This window comes from Macaca fascicularis, chromosome 11 (genome assembly GCF_037993035.2).
Source record: "Macaca fascicularis isolate 582-1 chromosome 11, T2T-MFA8v1.1".
Lineage (NCBI taxonomy): Eukaryota > Metazoa > Chordata > Mammalia > Primates > Cercopithecidae > Macaca > Macaca fascicularis.
The window spans coordinates 85,003,266-85,020,368 of record NC_088385.1 but is presented as its reverse complement, the minus strand read 5'-3'; the positions used below and the strand labels follow the sequence as shown (position 1 = coordinate 85,020,368).

The 17,103-nt window shown below is 34.4% G+C and overlaps 1 protein-coding gene across 16 annotated transcripts in view; it reads right to left on the bottom strand.

The window, feature by feature from the left end:
- Nucleotides 1–17,103, bottom strand: part of NAV3 (neuron navigator 3) — a 381,439-nt gene that overhangs the window by 18,558 nt on the left and 345,778 nt on the right. For all 16 annotated transcript variants that reach the window (XM_065524605.1, XM_005571609.4, XM_065524606.2 and 13 more), the window contains 6 exons: nucleotides 15,492–15,645; nucleotides 14,137–14,311; nucleotides 9,473–9,570; nucleotides 6,868–6,963; nucleotides 6,440–6,608; nucleotides 4,641–4,876 (listed from right to left, as the gene is read on the bottom strand). In XM_065524605.1, coding sequence (XP_065380677.1) covers nucleotides 4,641–4,876; nucleotides 6,440–6,608; nucleotides 6,868–6,963; nucleotides 9,473–9,570; nucleotides 14,137–14,311; nucleotides 15,492–15,645 — 928 coding nt within the window. The remainder of the gene's footprint in view (nucleotides 1–4,640; nucleotides 4,877–6,439; nucleotides 6,609–6,867; nucleotides 6,964–9,472; nucleotides 9,571–14,136; nucleotides 14,312–15,491; nucleotides 15,646–17,103) is intronic.

Genomic DNA, 17,103 nt, shown 5'->3' with positions numbered 1-17,103 from the left:
GAAGAATAATCAGTCAGAAACATGAAAATATGATACTCATGTAGGAAAAAAGCTAAGAATATGTGTTTTGTGAAAGGAAATGGTTGTAATGAAATTGTAAAGAAAACTTTGCAACCTTAAATGATTAGTAAGATCACTGGACATTTCCTGTTGGCAGTGAAGAAACATTCTTCTGCTGACCTGACTAAGTCATCACAATTGTGATTTAACATGTGGCGAGCATATTGAAAGGAAGAAGCGAGACCAGCCAAGAGAATACTGAAATTATTGAAGCCTAGAGATACTAAGGGACTGAACAAGGAACAGTGTGACGTTTTTGATCTAGTACAGAAATCAATAAAAAAAAAATTGAAAAATTTTAATTTGATCCGATTTTAATTATGAAAAGATATTCTATGTTCCATAAGGTGAATGAATATATCCCAAAAAAGAGAGAAGGGAAATTTAAAGGAAATTGTGTATCAAGCAGTTACAAAATAATTATAGAAATCCAAGAAATAGAGGAGGATGTTAATCTGGAGGGTGGTTGTGTTGGAAAGGAATGGAAGAGGATAAACTTATAATACATGTTTGGGGCTGCAATTGCCAATTCTCAACTTGTATATTTAGTAGGTGAATAGAAACATATGTGTAGGATGATAGAAAGCTTATAAATTTGGGATAGTGGGCATGGCTGATAGTGTTTAATTGAAGTCAATCACACAAGTCAACTTAAGTTGAAGCCATGAGAGTCATCCAAAGGAGAATAACAGTGAGAGAGAACAGAATAGTTCACTATAGAGAAAAACAATTACATTTACTGGGAAGAGAAGGAAGAGCAGAGAGGGGAAAAAAAACTGAAAAGGAATTTACCAGGGAGTAGGAAACAAGGAGAAAATGATCATCATGAATGTCAGAAAGAGAGATAGACAGTGAGGAGGCACAAAGGAATTAAATTTCATACTTAGCAGGTCACTGGATCATTTTTGGACAATCAGAGCCTTTAGATTCTAATTCTAATGTGGCTTTCTTTCATCTCGAGAGGGTAGTAGATCCCTTGGGAATCTGATGGTAGGTATGAACCAATGGATGTAGAAACAGGCAAACACAAATACACTTTTTTCATACAGCTTAGGAGTTTTTCACAGATTCCCTGGAAATAACTTCATGATACCCACTCTAGCTTGATGAAAATGAAGTATTAGATTGAGACACTGATGTACTGGCATTAAAAGTCTTTTTTCCAGATCTAGTCAGGTAGAAGCAAACAGGCATATCTACCAGATGGGAGTTGGCAATGAGATGAATCCCATACTCTGAAACTACAGGTGGAACACCACAGTTACATAAAAGCAGTAGATCACTGCTTTCTCAGATGCTGACTCCAGACACAATAAAAAGGAATCTATCAAGTCCAGGTTTCTGATCTTTTCCAACCTAACATTACAAATGGCTTCAGCTGGCTGTGTATTCTCTACTAAATCCATCTCTAGCCTTCTGGGCCTACTATACTGAATGTCACAAAGTGTAATTGTTTATGTGTACTGCTCTCAATCAAAATATTCCAGCTGGCAGCTTGAGGGAGGGCTTGAAGTGTGGGAAGAGGAACAGAATGTAAAGTGCAGAGGTACCAAAAACATGAAAAGATGTTTTTCATTTGATGATTTGTTGTTCGAGTTTCTTCTTTTTTTTTGAATCAGTAAGTGCTTTTTGGATTTGTCTCTTCAGTGCTATCTATGGCACAGCATAAAATGCGTCAGCATTTACACAGCTCGTTTTCAGGAACAGGATTTCTTATTTCAGGCCTCATTAGCATTTGACTTCAGTAAATCTACGCTGTTGGTATCCCTAACACAATCTCAACTTGTCATCCCCTCTTTTTTTATATTTATCCTCACTTACCCTCACCCCCGACTCCCAAGAAAATAGTGGGTATTCTCTGTCAATTTGGCAAAACTTGTCCAAATTTCCTGGCAATGAGTTTGTATTCAGCATTACTGATAGCTTGCTCATATCTTCAAACCATAAAGAATAACATAAAAAGATATATTTTTTTAGTTATACTTTGTGCTTTCTTGGGAATGAATGCTACTGTGATTTGTTCAAGAGTTTCTTCCTGGGCTGGGCGCAGCGGCTCATGCCGGTAATCCCAGCAGTTTGGAAAACTGAGGTGGGTGGGTCACGAGGTCAGGGGATTGAGACCATCCTGCTAACATGGTGAAACCCTGTCTCTACTAAAAATGAAAATAAAAAAATTAGCTGGGCATGGTGGTGGGCACCTGTAGTCCCAGCTACTTGGGAGGCTGAGGCAGAAGAATTGCTTGAACCCAAGAAGGGGAGGTTGCAGTGAGCTGAGATCGTGCCACTGCACTCCAGCTTGGGCAACAGAGCGAGACTCCATCTCAAAACAAAACAAAACAAAACAAAACAAAATTAATAAAATAAAAAAATAAAAAAATAAAAGAAGAGTTTCTTCCTATGACTGTTTCCTAGCATCATTAGCTCTGCCAATGCTTGGCAATGGTTTTCCCCTGCCCATTACTTTGCAACAAAGTACTGAACTGACCTAATAATGGCACAAAATGATTGTCCTCTGGAAAAGCAAAAAATAAGAGTGTTGGAAATATTTCATCAAAAAAGTTAATAGGACACTAACATGTTCTTAACAGAATATCTCTAAGCAATAAACTTTTCTTCCTAAGCTGAGATAGATAGATAGATAGAGAGAGAGAGAGATAGATAGATAGATAGATAGATAGATAGATAGATAGATAGATATTTTTTAGGGAAAGCTATGTTTTAAAATTAATGGAATTTACCTATTTTGTTTTGGCATGTCAACTACATTCTAATGAAGCTTCATCTATTTAATTCAAAACTTGATTTTAAATGATCCTCAACTTTATCAAAATGTCATGGTCTCCTCCAATAAAACTATTTTCCTCTTATTTTCTAAACACTTTTTTGTTCCATAAAAGAAGTACCTTGTAAAGAGTTTTCTCATACCAACATTGAGGAAAAAACAAACACTGAGGATGACTAACAGGCCTTTCAAACCTTTCATATTTTTTGACAGAAAATATTTAACACTGTGCTAAAAGGCTTTTATATAAAGATATGAGAAGACAGAATTCACTGGAAGCATTAAACATGTCAGCTGAAGCAAACAGACAATTGTGCTCTTCCTACGTTTGCTCAGAGAAGAGTCAAATATTCTACCTCAGGTTCTATGTCTTTTTTTAGATGGTGGTTCAACCACAATTTGAATAGGTTTGAGTTCCAAGGAAATATTCAGAATTTACGTATTGCATTTATTTAACTTTAAGAGATCTCATTGTGTTTTATGTACATTGTTGTTCTTGAAGGATACATATAAGACAGTTTTGAACAAAGATGTGTGTGTGTGTGTGCCCACACATGCACACTGTGCATATGTGTGTGTGTGTTTGTGAGAGAAATCTTCACCTGGAGCCAAGGGTTATAATTAAAAATTCCAAGCAACCCCTATGCTTGCTACTTGTGCTGTTCTCTCTGTCTCATACACACACAGACACACACAAGCACACACACATTTATTTAGTCTTTAGAATAGCCCTACTATTGTCCTCATTTTACAGGTGAGAAAATTAATACTTTTGGTTCATTAATCTATATGCCTGGCTTATTTCAACAATCTAATGGGTTTGGGCTGCTCTTGGGAGTCACGTTTATTTCTGAAAATTTGCAGACTTAAGGTTTCTGAGAAACTGGGACAGTTTAGATCATTGAACCAGGTTATCCTTGAAAGAGTAATGCGACCTAGTATAATTGGGATTCCCTCAAGGTATTGCTTATAATAGTTGCAGTTCCCCAAGATAAACTTTTAAGTTTCATTGATTCAGACTTTAATAAATAATTACAGGTAAAACTAGGTTAGTGTTAAAAATATGTTAGCCATCAACTATTTCCTTTTTAGGATTTTTTATTTTACTCAGAAAATAAGAAAGTACTGGCTACGTTGTATAGGCCCTCATACCTTTCTAATATCTGAGTGTTCAGGCTGATTACTATGGCACATTAGACCTTAGTTGGTGGTGAAATTGAATGTTGTTAATTTTCCTAAGGTTCCTAAACAAAGATTTTAGGGAGATGTGACATAAGCAAATTGCTGCTCCCAGAATTTCTGCTTGGAATATTCTAATTATTGCCAAATCTCCGCTGCTGCAAAACCCATGTTATTTCCTACTTATCTATTAATACCCAACAAACTATTACCCTTTATAAAGCTCTGATTCCTCCAAGCAAAGTTATTCTTCTTTGTTGCTCATGCACAGACTTCTTTCTACTGTAACACTTACTAGGTGGATGTCTAAGAGAAACCATGAAATAGGGGCCCTGTCATATTATTCTGTATATTCCCAATGCCTTGTGGAGTACCTGATAACTGAATGTTACTGAAAATAGCAGTCTTGTTCAAATTCATGAAACAGAGTTTGGTCACTCACCAGGTTATAATTCTGGTAAAAAAAAAAAAAAAAAAAAAAAAAAAAAAAAAAAAAAAAAAAAAAAGATGGATATTCTTTTCCATGTAAAACATGGAAGTCTCTCAAAATCTTGTAATTTGATTGCTTAAAACACTTATGGATAAATTGCAGCTGTTCTCTTAGAATTCTGTAACATACCTTACTTGACTTGTGGTCCACATTAAAAGTGGCAATTGCATCCTCTGTTTTCTTCCTCCCAGATTTGGTTATTACATATTCAGCAAGTTTGTTTGCCAAATAGGTCTTTCCGGTACCACTCGGTCCTGAGAGTATAATTCTGTGATGCTCCATCAACAAGTTAAAGTACCTTTGGGTAATTGGTTTAGGAATCAGTGTATCAAAAACAAAACTGTCCAAACTATTTTCTTCTACCCCTGAAAGAAGAAACAAAAGAAAGAGCATGACTTATTGTTCTACATAAGCTAGAATTTAAAATATCATGCTAAACAGCAACAGCATTGTTAGTCACAGGAATAGAGTCCTTGCAAAATAATTTCCAGGTATTTCTATCCCACAAATATGTGTTGCCATTTCAAGGAAGAAAATGTATCAGTAATATGGGAGAGTGAACATCTAAACAAAAGCAAGCTGTTTCTTTTTCTTCAGACTTCACTCCACTGTCTACTTCTTGTTTTCACTTACGTTTCCAGAGAGAAATGGAAGCATTATAAATGCTATCATCACATCTTTTATTGAAGATGATTATCTTTGTTAAGAATAAATGTGAAGATTATACATACACAGACCCATATATATATATATATATATATATATTCCAATGCCTTGTGTAGTACCTGATAACTGAATGTTACTGAAAAATATATATATATATGCCATATATATGTGTGTGTGTTCTTTCTTTTACTTTCTCTTCTCCCCATCTCCTTATTCTCTTCTATCTCTCATTATGCATCCTAGTTGTGCAACCACTTAAGCTTTTGAAGAATACAAATTGTTATGTTTGGCAAGGAATTAAGAAAGGAGTAACAGGCTGGGCACGGTGGCTCAAGCCTGTAATCCCAGCACTTTGGGAGGCCGAGATGGGCGGATCACGAGGTCAGGAGATCGAGACCATCCTGGCTAACACGGTGAAACCCCGTCTCTACTAAGAAATACAAAAAATAGCCGGGCGAGGTGGCGGGCACCTGTAGTCCCAGCTACTCGGGAGGCTGAGGCCGGAGAATGGCGTGAACCCGGGAGGCGGAGCTTGCAGTGAGCTGAGATCCGGCCACTGCACTCTAGCCTGGGCTACAGAGCGAGACTCCGTCTCAAAAAAAAAAAAAAAAAAAAGAAAGGAGTAACAGTATCTCCTTTTACGAACCCAATTGCCTTCATCATAAAATCAAATATTGACAAATTCCTCTATTAATTCACAGTTTATACAGATGTATCCTGATTCTTTAACATAAATAAACAAGGAATTATGAAGACAAAGATGCTTCAGATATTACATTAGCCTATAATTAATCACATCATCTAAAGCAAAGAAAATTCTTAGAACTTTCCATCCTTGATTCTTAACTTCTATTCCCTATTCCTGGGGGGTATTTATTAGGTACACATATTTTAAAATCAGAGATATATCAATGAATATATTACTTTGGAATATACACTAAATGTTTTGAATCCTTCTGTAATGAAAGATGATAATGAAGAAAATCCAGAAATTTGAAATTCCTAAATCACATTCCTTTTTGTGAGTCTTGAATCTTCAAATCCCAGAACCCAAAGAACTTAATTTCCTTAGATTCTCGTGTTTTTAGTAGGACTGTAGTATTTAATAGTTTTGGTATGAAATGAGTCATATTGATTTTTAAAATACTACAGAATTTTCAAATAGAAAAATTTAAAGGGAAACTGGCCAAAAAGGGGCAGGGGGGAGAATAAAGTGTTGCTAAAAATTATATTTCTGCCTTTCTTTTCATTTTCATTTTTACCTTTGAGGTTCACAGTGATGACGTTATTATCTCCAACAAGGTATCCACAAGGCAGCAATTCAGGCACTTCTAGGTTATGGGATCTAATTAAGTCTCCTATACAGTAGCTAGCAATGCAGTCAGAGCTCAGACCAAGGCTAGTGGATGTATCAATTCGGAATACATATTCCTACAATGGTACACACAAAAAATAAAGTCAAAACAGAGGTTCAACTCATCTACAACAAATACATAACTCACAGGGATATAGAGCTAGTTGTCAAGAATATTAGAAATGTGTAATATAAGAACTGTTAATATCAAATAGCACAAAGAGAAAGCTTTCCTTATTTGAGGAGAAGAAAACAAGATGTGTCTATGCTATCGAAGTTAAGGGAAACAATTAAACATATTTGAAAATTAATATTAGAGTGTCTTGCACAACATACCTTAAAGAGACGTCTTATTACACCATCTAAGACATCCCACTTGGTTTTTCCACTAACACCAATGGATCCTATCAAATATGCCTGAGACTTCTGATCCTAAATAAGAACAAAATAAAGTAAGATAAAATCCAACCGTGTATCTTTTTTATTACTATGTTTTCTACTAAAATTAGTTAATGTAGTTGTTGTTAAGACTAAACTATTTATTAAGCCTATGGCTTCTATAGTAATAGACATACATGGTGGATTATATAAAATAAAACATATTTCAGCCAACTAACCAACCAAACAAATAAAGTAACAGCAATAGCAACAGCAACAAGAAAGAAAGAGATGAGATAAAGCAGCATGTCAAGGAAAACTGATTCATGACCTGTTCTATAGAAGGCAAAGGTGAAGGAATCTGAAAGAATATTCTTGCATTATAAAGAGGTGGATACCTTCGTAAAGAGAAGAAGCTTGGTAGGAGGGAAATGGTGATAGAGACAGAACAGAACCATATTATATGAATTCTAGAACTTTATCTTACTATTTTGTGATCTTATCTTTGGTAAGTCCAAAACTCAGTTGTTTTATTAATTTTAATATAGAATCCAATTCTCACTTTAAAATGTGTTACCTATGATAATATAAGTATACCTACAAAACAGGTTCCATTTTGATTTTGTTAGAAGTTCTCTGTTTAAAAGACCTTGCCAGAGAAACCTACAGGATTCGTTTTATCAAGTAAGTAATTATTTTATAATAAAAATAATGGTTCCAAATCTATCTTTTTTATAGGATGGGATTTTGAGAAGTTTCTACATATATTAGAAAGGTAAATAATTCTGAATTTTTAGTCTGTCTAGAGCCTCTATTATGATGACCAGAAATGGTTAATGAAATAGTGATTATGATTCCAGTAGATACAATTAGATATTTGACATATAATCCTGGTTCTAGTCACCAAGTATGTTATCATTAAGGGGTGGTAGAATAATCACTGAGTCATGGGTTAGAAGATATGGATTCTATAACACATAATACCTACCACCTAATTAAGAAATGTGACCTTAGGTAAATCACTTAACTGGCTCAGACCCTCAATTTCTTAATCTGTAATATTTAGCACCATAAGGGTAAATGGTTATCACCATTATTCAGGTATAATCTGAGTTAGAATCTAATACCTTTTGCAGAATAAGTTGAGACATCCACAGCTGACAATTGTGATTTTTGTTAATATTGTTATGAAATGATATTTGTGTCTCCTCAAAATCCATACATCGAAGCCCTGACTTCCAAAGTGATGGTATTAGGAGATGAGGTCTTTGGGAGGTAATTGGGATTAAATGAGATCATAATGGTGGGACTTTCATGATGGGATTACTGGGTAAAGTAAACAATTTGGGATTTGTAGCCTTTCTCTCTTCCTACCTACAGACACTGAGGTGAGAGGAATTCCACCACCTGCAGTGCAAAAAGAGAGCCCTCACCAGGAACCAAATCAGCTAGCCCCTTGATCTTGGACTTGCTAGCCTCCAAAACTGTGAGAAAATAAATTTCTGTTGTTTAGGCCACCTACTCTGTTATTTTATTATGGAAGTCTAGGTAGAATAAGACAACTACTTTCATGGAAGCTTTTTTAGAAAAAAAATGCTCAAAGGCACTGTCTGTTAGAATTACTGTGAACAGGAAATCTTACTTTTCAGTGTGTTTATAACCCAGTTAAAATTACTGCTTATGCAATACCTTATAAAAAGCTGCTTTTAAATTGAAGTTCGTTTATGTTTCACTAAGAGTATTACTGTCTCTCACAGAAAGACCCACTTGGGAAAAGTAGGTATACATCTGCAGCTGAAGCAGAAAGCTGACGGCATTGGAATCCTTGGAACATTGACTCAAGGTAAGAATTCACAAGTGCTATCTTATTTTTCAAACTTAAGTACTTCATTTTGAAATTCTAAAGAATTTTTATTTGCTTGATGTAAAAAAAATTGGATACTTAGAAATTTGTATTTTTGGCCACTCAACTAAAATTTTAACTTAAAATTTGTTTGTGTTGTTGTTTTAAGAAACGGTTAGAGTCAGAATGACATTGCCAAATTGAAGGCAACATTTTAATGCAAATGTTGGACCTTGCTTAAATAGACAAGTAACATCAATGGAATTTGTCCTACTGAGTTCAGTAGAATATATGTCTTTCTAATTTCTAGAATATTAACTTAGCTTACAGTCTTCCCTTTGTATAAATACCATATTGACAGCTCTAGAGACATGTTACCATACATAATAAACATTACCTATAACCAATAAGTGAAACCAACAGAATACGTCAGACAAGATGTTTGTCAAAGAAATAACTATTTTTTTTAAAGTTTTAGAAATGAAGGGCTGTTAATTTTGTTTTCAGTGAATGAATGTGAGGTACAACTACCACACATTTCTACCTCTATGATGATGTCATCTCTTTATTGTCCCTTTCATGTTTACATGATATATTAAGCTAATGCCAATCCACAATTGTTGTAGGATATTTACCAGATCAAATATTCACATATAAAATACATTTGACTCAGAGCAATTCTCCTTATTAGTATTAAAGAGTTTAAGATTAAAGAAGTACCTTTGCTCGACCATAGCCCTTGCTTATGGAGACTATAATTTTCACACTGCGGCCATCTTTATGTCCAGTTGCATCACCAGCATCATCTAGCAAAATATCTATCAAATTTTAAAAGAAAGACATACACAAAAGAGTAACATTAGCTCAGATTTGTTTACTGTCATTCTTTTCTCCCTCATAGTTTTTTATCTTTCAATGGGATTTGCTCCCCATTCTAGCCTAACTGGTTTGAAAAACCTCAGCTTTCAAGAAGATGAATTACTGTGGTTGGGCTAAAGTTTCAATCTAAGAATTTATTTCTGCTTGCAAAGATCTTCACTCAAGTGTTGGGCCACTCACTACATTTAGATGAGGAAATAAGAGGTTTCTTTTTTCTATTACACACAGGTCTGAGTAATACCTGAGTAATATTTAGTCACCATTATAACCATGACAAACTGACAAGCCATCTGATTTTTCTATCCAATCTAAAATATCCAAGCTCAATATCCATGTAATTTATAAATGCAAAGTTGCTGAAATTGACTGTCAACTGAAATTATTTTCAAGCATTTGACATAGCCAGCTATATAACTACTCACCTTATCTTTATAATTATTAGGTACTGTTATTGACTTTCAACCATGGCATTATACTGGCATTATGATTGCTCTCCTGAATCCTTTATGCTAATAGTTTCAAAACCAAAATAGTATTACGATTAATCAGCTAAGAGTTACAGAACCATGATAAAGCTAGCTAACCTTTAAAATATCAGCCTTTAAATGGTAATTAAAGATTAACTTTCAAAATACATTATACCAGATTAATTTCCAATTTGGAGAATTATTAAGGTAAACTATCACAAATATCTGTTTTCCTTTAATAACAATACTATCATAGAATCATGCTTAATATTAAGACACTGTTCTGTGGATAAATGAAACTCCCTTATACGCTAAAGAGCACATGTTCCTGGTGAAAAGAGGACTCAACTGCTCTGACAATACATTTATAGAAAAAAAATGTTATGACTATAGCATCATAGAAATCAACACTGTAATAAGATGGCTTCCAAAAATAGAATCGTTTCTATTATCTTAATAATTAAGCATATGTAATTTTGAAAGTAAGCAATAAAAAATACTCTAAGATCATAACAATTAAAAGCAACTTTCAGAGCTTGAGAACGTTCAGAATTTTAGAGCTTTGCAATAAATTTTTAAATCATCAAAGATAATCTCCAGCACTGGAGCTTAATTATTTTCCCAAGTTCACATCTTAATAGTCTTTCACCTTTTCACCTACTCCACTCAAAAATAAAACTCTTCCTTAAGTGTCATTTTAATTACCTTGCTCCTTTTTTAGAAGTTTAGAGTGGTTTACCATTGGCTGTTCACATCTAGACTTCTGGTAGTTCATGATCAAATTACTTTAGTACTTGTCTTAATTACTTATAAATGCTCAAAAATATTTGACTAATATTTATTAAGCATAAATGGTATCAGAAATTTTGCTGTGTATTGGGAATGAATACCAAGATGAGAAAGAAAGAGAATTCATTGTTTTTTCTGGAGTATGTATTTCAGAATAGGTTATGCACTCTGCTAATATAAACTGGACAATGAAATAGAAACTAATTGAAGGGAGCCTGTTCTACATAGATAGGTCATCCTGGAAGGCTTCCTTGAAGAAGTGGTATTTGGAGGTAAGACCAGAAGGCTGAGGAATGCTAGACAAGTGAAGAACCAGGGAAAAAGATTCAGTCAAAACAAGTGCAAAACCCTGAGATGTGTGAGCTGGGTGTGTTAAAGGAACAGAAAGATGTTTGGGGTAGCAGGACTGTAGAGACAAGGGGAGGGTGAGGAGTGATATGAAATGATGTGGATGGAAATAAGTAAGGACCAAATCACACATGGCTAAGTAGTCCATGGCAAAGGAGGTTGGCCTGATTGTTGATCCACATAAGCTGCTTAAATTTGCTTTGTAATATGTTATTCATTTCATGTCATATTTGCTTCTAAAAACTACACTTACAATATGAAATTTCTCCACACAATAGTAGGATAAATATTTACCAAAGATGAGTGAATAACTATTCTTTGCTTTTATTATGTGGCTATTTAAAGCAAAATTAACATAATAGTGAAAAGTCCAGGTCCTGAATTCATCCAAGCCAGGGTTTGATTATTAGTTCTGCTGCTTACTAGTTTCATGATCTTGAACAAATTGTTATAGTCACTTTCCTAAGTCTTGGTTTCCTCAGCTGTAGAACAGGGCTTAAACAGCACCTTCCTGGTAGAGTTACTGAGAACATAAAAGATAATGCTTTTAAAGCACTTCATCCTCAGTGTTTACTAAGTTTTGCTTTTCTAACCATTATTTCTGTTTATTCTAACTCCTTCTATTGACTGTGGGCAGGTCACATCATGACTCTGAATCTCCCCAGTTCAGAATATATTGACAGGATGGTCACCTGATGAAACAACTCCAGGAAAAACTGCAAATTTAATGTGAGAGGCTTCTGTAGTTTTGTTTGTTTGTTTTTGTTTTGTTTTTTTTTTTTACTAGAAAATAAGTCATGGTCCTCTGTCTATATTTTGAAGAAAGAATTAAGGAGGTCTGCCATTCTGGCTATAATTAAGTAAAATTCTGGCCCAAAACTGAAGACTTCTCAAACGTCTGTCTTTACTGGATGCATGGAACATGCAATTAATATTTCAGGAACTAGATATTTGCCAATTATCCTCTCACCTGCCTACTTTCTTTTGCTTAAGATTAATCATGAAACCTAGAAAGTCTCTCTGTTAAAAAGCCCCAGCATAAAGGCAGTTTTGATTCCCAAGTGTTGAACCCACTACACAAGAGTGAAAGTAATGAAAACAATATTCTAGTTGTGTGATTTAATTTTTTTTTTAGTTCAGACATAAGTATCACTACTGAAAAATAATTAAGGAAATAAGATATATTAAAAATAACTTAGGGAATGGGTAAAAAAAAAAGGTATTAAAAAAAGTAAAACTTGGCTTCTCCCAAAAAATTGCCTTAAATTCTTAATCATGGCCATCAATGTGTTAAGCCCAATAAACATAGAAATTGTAAATGTAAACTCTTTGATTTTATATTTATCTTTATGAGTTCTATTTCTCCTAGACATTAAGTTTTTTTATATATGTCTTTTTTCTAAACCACCTTCAGTATTAAACTTGCCTCCTTCAAATCTTACCATATTTTCATAAAATAAAACAGAATTATATAAAAGGCAGTGAAATCCTACCATTAGTCTGACCTCTAAGGTACTGGCCCTTGTCTTTCGCTAGGAGCCAAGCCTAGGAATCCAGAAATGCATTGGTTACTATGAGATGTAGATCTTACTTCACTTCTCTGTCAGGTCCATCAGCAACAAGCCAACATAGAGGATGTTGTTCAGAACTGTCAGATTCTATACATTTAAACATTTGGGTTCTTTCTTTTGTAGGATATTTTATTGAGTGTGGATAATAATACTTTATGTACAATTTACACACTCAAATTACCATCCACTTCCATAGTCTTATTTTACCTAATGATCTATAAGTTCATTTAATTCTGAAATTTCTTGCTTTATACTTGATTCTGACATACTTGATGCTTATTCTCAGAATTTATTTTCTTCCTCTGATCCCCACCAGAAGTTTATAAAATTTGTTTTCTTAAAGTACAGGGAGTGCCCACTTGTCTTTTACATATAAGATGAAGGTCATTATTTTATATTACGAAGAGCAGCCATAATAGCAGAATTTTTAACATTCTGCCTTTTTAGAAGAGGTGTGATTCATCGGAAATGTAATCAATATCAGCATGCCATGTCATTTCCCTTCTCCTCCTTCTGTATTTTAATATGATTTAAGGCAAGCAGTGTACTGTCTCCATTCTATAATGGAATCTAATGTTGGCTAGGAACATACATATTATTGGTTTCCAAGCGTCATCTGGTGGCCATGCTTTACAATTACCACAGATCCTCATGTAAATACTCCCTAGACTAAATTCTCTATCCTTGAAGTGATTCTCCTCAATGAACTGTTCCACAGAAACAGCTACACTTTATGCTTGAATGGTTCATCAGATATTAAGATGACATTAGTCATATGCTTCTATTTGCAATCTAATCAAAACTGTACCCTTGTTCCATCACTAATACTGTGTTCTTTTTGTTTGTTGGAAATTTAATAGAGCTGCAGACTGGGTGACAGAGTAGCATTATGTTCTGTCAGGGCAGTATCATGCAGGGTCATCGAGTCAAATTTAGAAAATAAAGACTGCTACACTTATAAATGGGTTTTGCACACTTAAAACAATAAAATTGTATGGGGTTGTTATTATTATATCCATAAGTACTAATTATCATCACTGAGAGTATTATTTCTTCATCATCGAAATCATGGAGAAAGTACTTCCTAAGGAAAAGTGATTTCTTAAAAATATTATGAAGACCATATCTCTAAGATTGACTTTTGGATAGAGAATGTGCTTTTAAAATTATAACTAAGTGGACTAGATTTATAAGATCAAAATAGGACTATTTCTGAGACTTAGAGTATAACATTTTAATTTAAGAGTATGTAAAGTTCTCCAAATTCCAGCCTTCCCACCCGTTAACTTATGGGAATGCTGTGATTCAGCAAGCGTGTGCACTAAATTACCTGAGGTAACAGCCTCCGTGATGTTCAAATTATTTAGAGAAAGTCCTAATGACTGCCTGGAAGATGAAGAGGAGGTGCTGCTTGAGGATTCTGATGGTGGCCGAGTAGGCTTAGCTGTGTTACCAGTTTCTGCCTTCAACCGGTCATTTTCAGCCTTCAGTATTTCAATTTCATTCTGTCATGAAGATGGAAAACATGAAAAAAATTGAGTTGGTTTGATTGAGAAAATAGCCCTGAGTCTTTTATCATAGTTAATTAACTTGTTTGTTAAACAAAACATGTGGTAATATATTAAATAAACAAATATATGAAATAGGATTTCCTTCCCAAGAAGGAAATTTACCCCTTTTCTCTGTCAATCCAACCATTTGACATTTTTATCATTATTTTTTTGACTAAAGCATGTGTTTGAGAATTTTTCCAGGACTTGGTCTCATTTGAATTAAGAAAAATATGATGGAATCGTTCGTAACACTTCTCATTTTAAAGGTGATGTTAAAATTTATAAGCATATCATGCCATTCGTAATATTATTATAAATCCGTGGACAGTTGAAAAACAGAGCAAAACAAAAATAATGTAAATAAGGTGATTTAAAATCACTCCAGAATCATATCTAACATCTGAAAACGTTTTTTTTTTTTCCTTCCAATCGGGACACTAAGCTCATAAAAAACAACAAAAGCCTTTAGATGAACATATACAGTGGCAGATGAATCTGCTCAGCAATGAGCTTTTATTTTAGTCACCTGTGGTACCAAGTGATTACTGGTATACAATAATACAATGAAAACTGAGTCTGAGCACAGACTGGTTCTGAATTTAGCCTTTAGATGTTTTTTTTTAAAAAAATACAAAAGCTTTACTTTTACAGATGGCATTCCAAATCACTTTGACTTCCATATTCAGAGAGCTTGTGTTGAATTTCTACAGTTTCCTCATTACTTTTGTATTTCAATAGAAAACTGGCGAGAAAGTATGTGAAAATCAGATTTCAAAAGAACAGGCAAAAAAGTCAAAATAAAAGTAAACGATGGAAAAGTGAAGAAGCAAGAATTGCAGTAGCTTCTCTAAAAACTTAGCTCTCAACCTGAATCCAATCACTAGTGCAGTATCCTGAATGGTTCTTGACTACAACTTGCCAGTTTTCACTCCCACTTCCAAACTTGGATTTGACAAAATTCTCAATTCAGTACTAAGAAATGAGTTGCAAAGATTTAATAAACAGAGTACATTTCTAAGGTGGGTTTCCAAGCGGAATTTGTTCTGTGTTAACCAAAAGAACAGAATAAGCAGCATTTTTTTTTATTTGTTTGTTTCTCCATTTTATTCCTTGAAAGTGCTTCAGTACCAACCTGCATCCGGTTCATGGCTTCCCGGATCTGATCAAGATGATGAGCAGAGCTGAGGGCCTCCAGCCGAATATCTGTTAATTTTAATTCCTTTTCTCTGAGCTCGCTCTTCAGCTGCAGAATTATCTCTGCCTCAGCTTCTGTGCATTCACAGATCCTGAAGAAGGAAACAAACAAAATCAGTGGTCTGGGGAAGCCAGATGATTAAGTAAAGCACTGCCTCTTTTAAAGGCTGAACTGCAATATTATCCAGCAGGTACAGATATGGTGTGCTGCTGGCAAAACCTAGAGAAAAGGAGAAAGAGTTTTACAAACAGTTATTCATTCACAGGTTCAAAACACAAATAGCTTTTTCTTTTAATCGTTTTTTTTCTATTTTTTAAAGTTTAAAAGTCTTACCAGGTATAAAGTGATCCTAAAAATGCTTTTATTGGTGATATTTATAGGCAGAAAAGTCATAGATTACTACATTTCATTTCAACATTTTCAAGGGACTTAAACCTCTGCAACATGTGACTATACTTTTATAAAAGCAGTTATTACATTCTTAAAATGTTGATTTCTTTTGTAAAATTGTCCGAAAAGTTTTGAAACAATACTGTCTTTAAGTTAGCATAAAAATCCAATATAAATATTGTAGAAAATAAATTAGAGAGATTATTTGTGGACATTTAAATAATAGGTGAGTTATATAACCTTCCAATTAGGCTCAGCTGATTTAGGAGATCACAGCTAAATCACAGGTTTCAACCCCTACTAGCAGGCTAGCTGAGGGTTGTTTGAAGGAAACACATTGTATCCTTGTTGTGTTGTTTTATTGTTTTGTGGACAGCTTTGCAGGAAATTTGCCAAAAAAATTGTTTTATATTAACTAACATATTTTCCATTTAAAATCTGAGAACTAGTTTACTGGCCACAAAATGACAGTGTTATGTTCTTCCTTTCTGCATAAATGATACAATTATGTAGGCAAAGCACAGTGGCCCTGTTCTATATGAGTTCTATGCTAGTTGTTGTCATGGGCATACAAGGATATTAGATTTAAATAGTAAACAACACAGATTATCTCACCAGAACACTTTTCTATATTTGAAATGGGTTCGTTCTTGTACAGTAGTCCCCCACAATTAGAGTTTATCCACAATTTTAGTTTCTGTGGTTTAAGTTACCTATAGTCAAATATGGTCCAAAAATATTACAGTAGTTTGGACTGGGTGCGGTGGCTCGCACCTGTAATCCCAGCACTTTGGGAGGCCGAGGCAGATGAATCACTTGAGGTCAGGGGTTCGAGACCAGCCTGGCCAACATGGTGAAACCCTGTCTCTACTAAAAATACAAAAAATTAGCCAGGTGTGGTGGTGCACACCTGTAATCCCAGCTACTCAGGAGGTTGAGACAGGAGAATCGCTTGAACCCGGGAGGCAGAGGTTACAGTGAGCCGAGATCTTGACATTGCATTCCAGCTTGGGTGACAGAGTGAGACTTTGTTTAAAAAAAAAATTACACTATTTTGAGGAAGATAGAGACCACATTAATATAACTATTATCACAAAATATTGTTGTAATTGTTATATTATTGCTGTTAATCACTTATTGTGCCTAATTTTTAAATTAA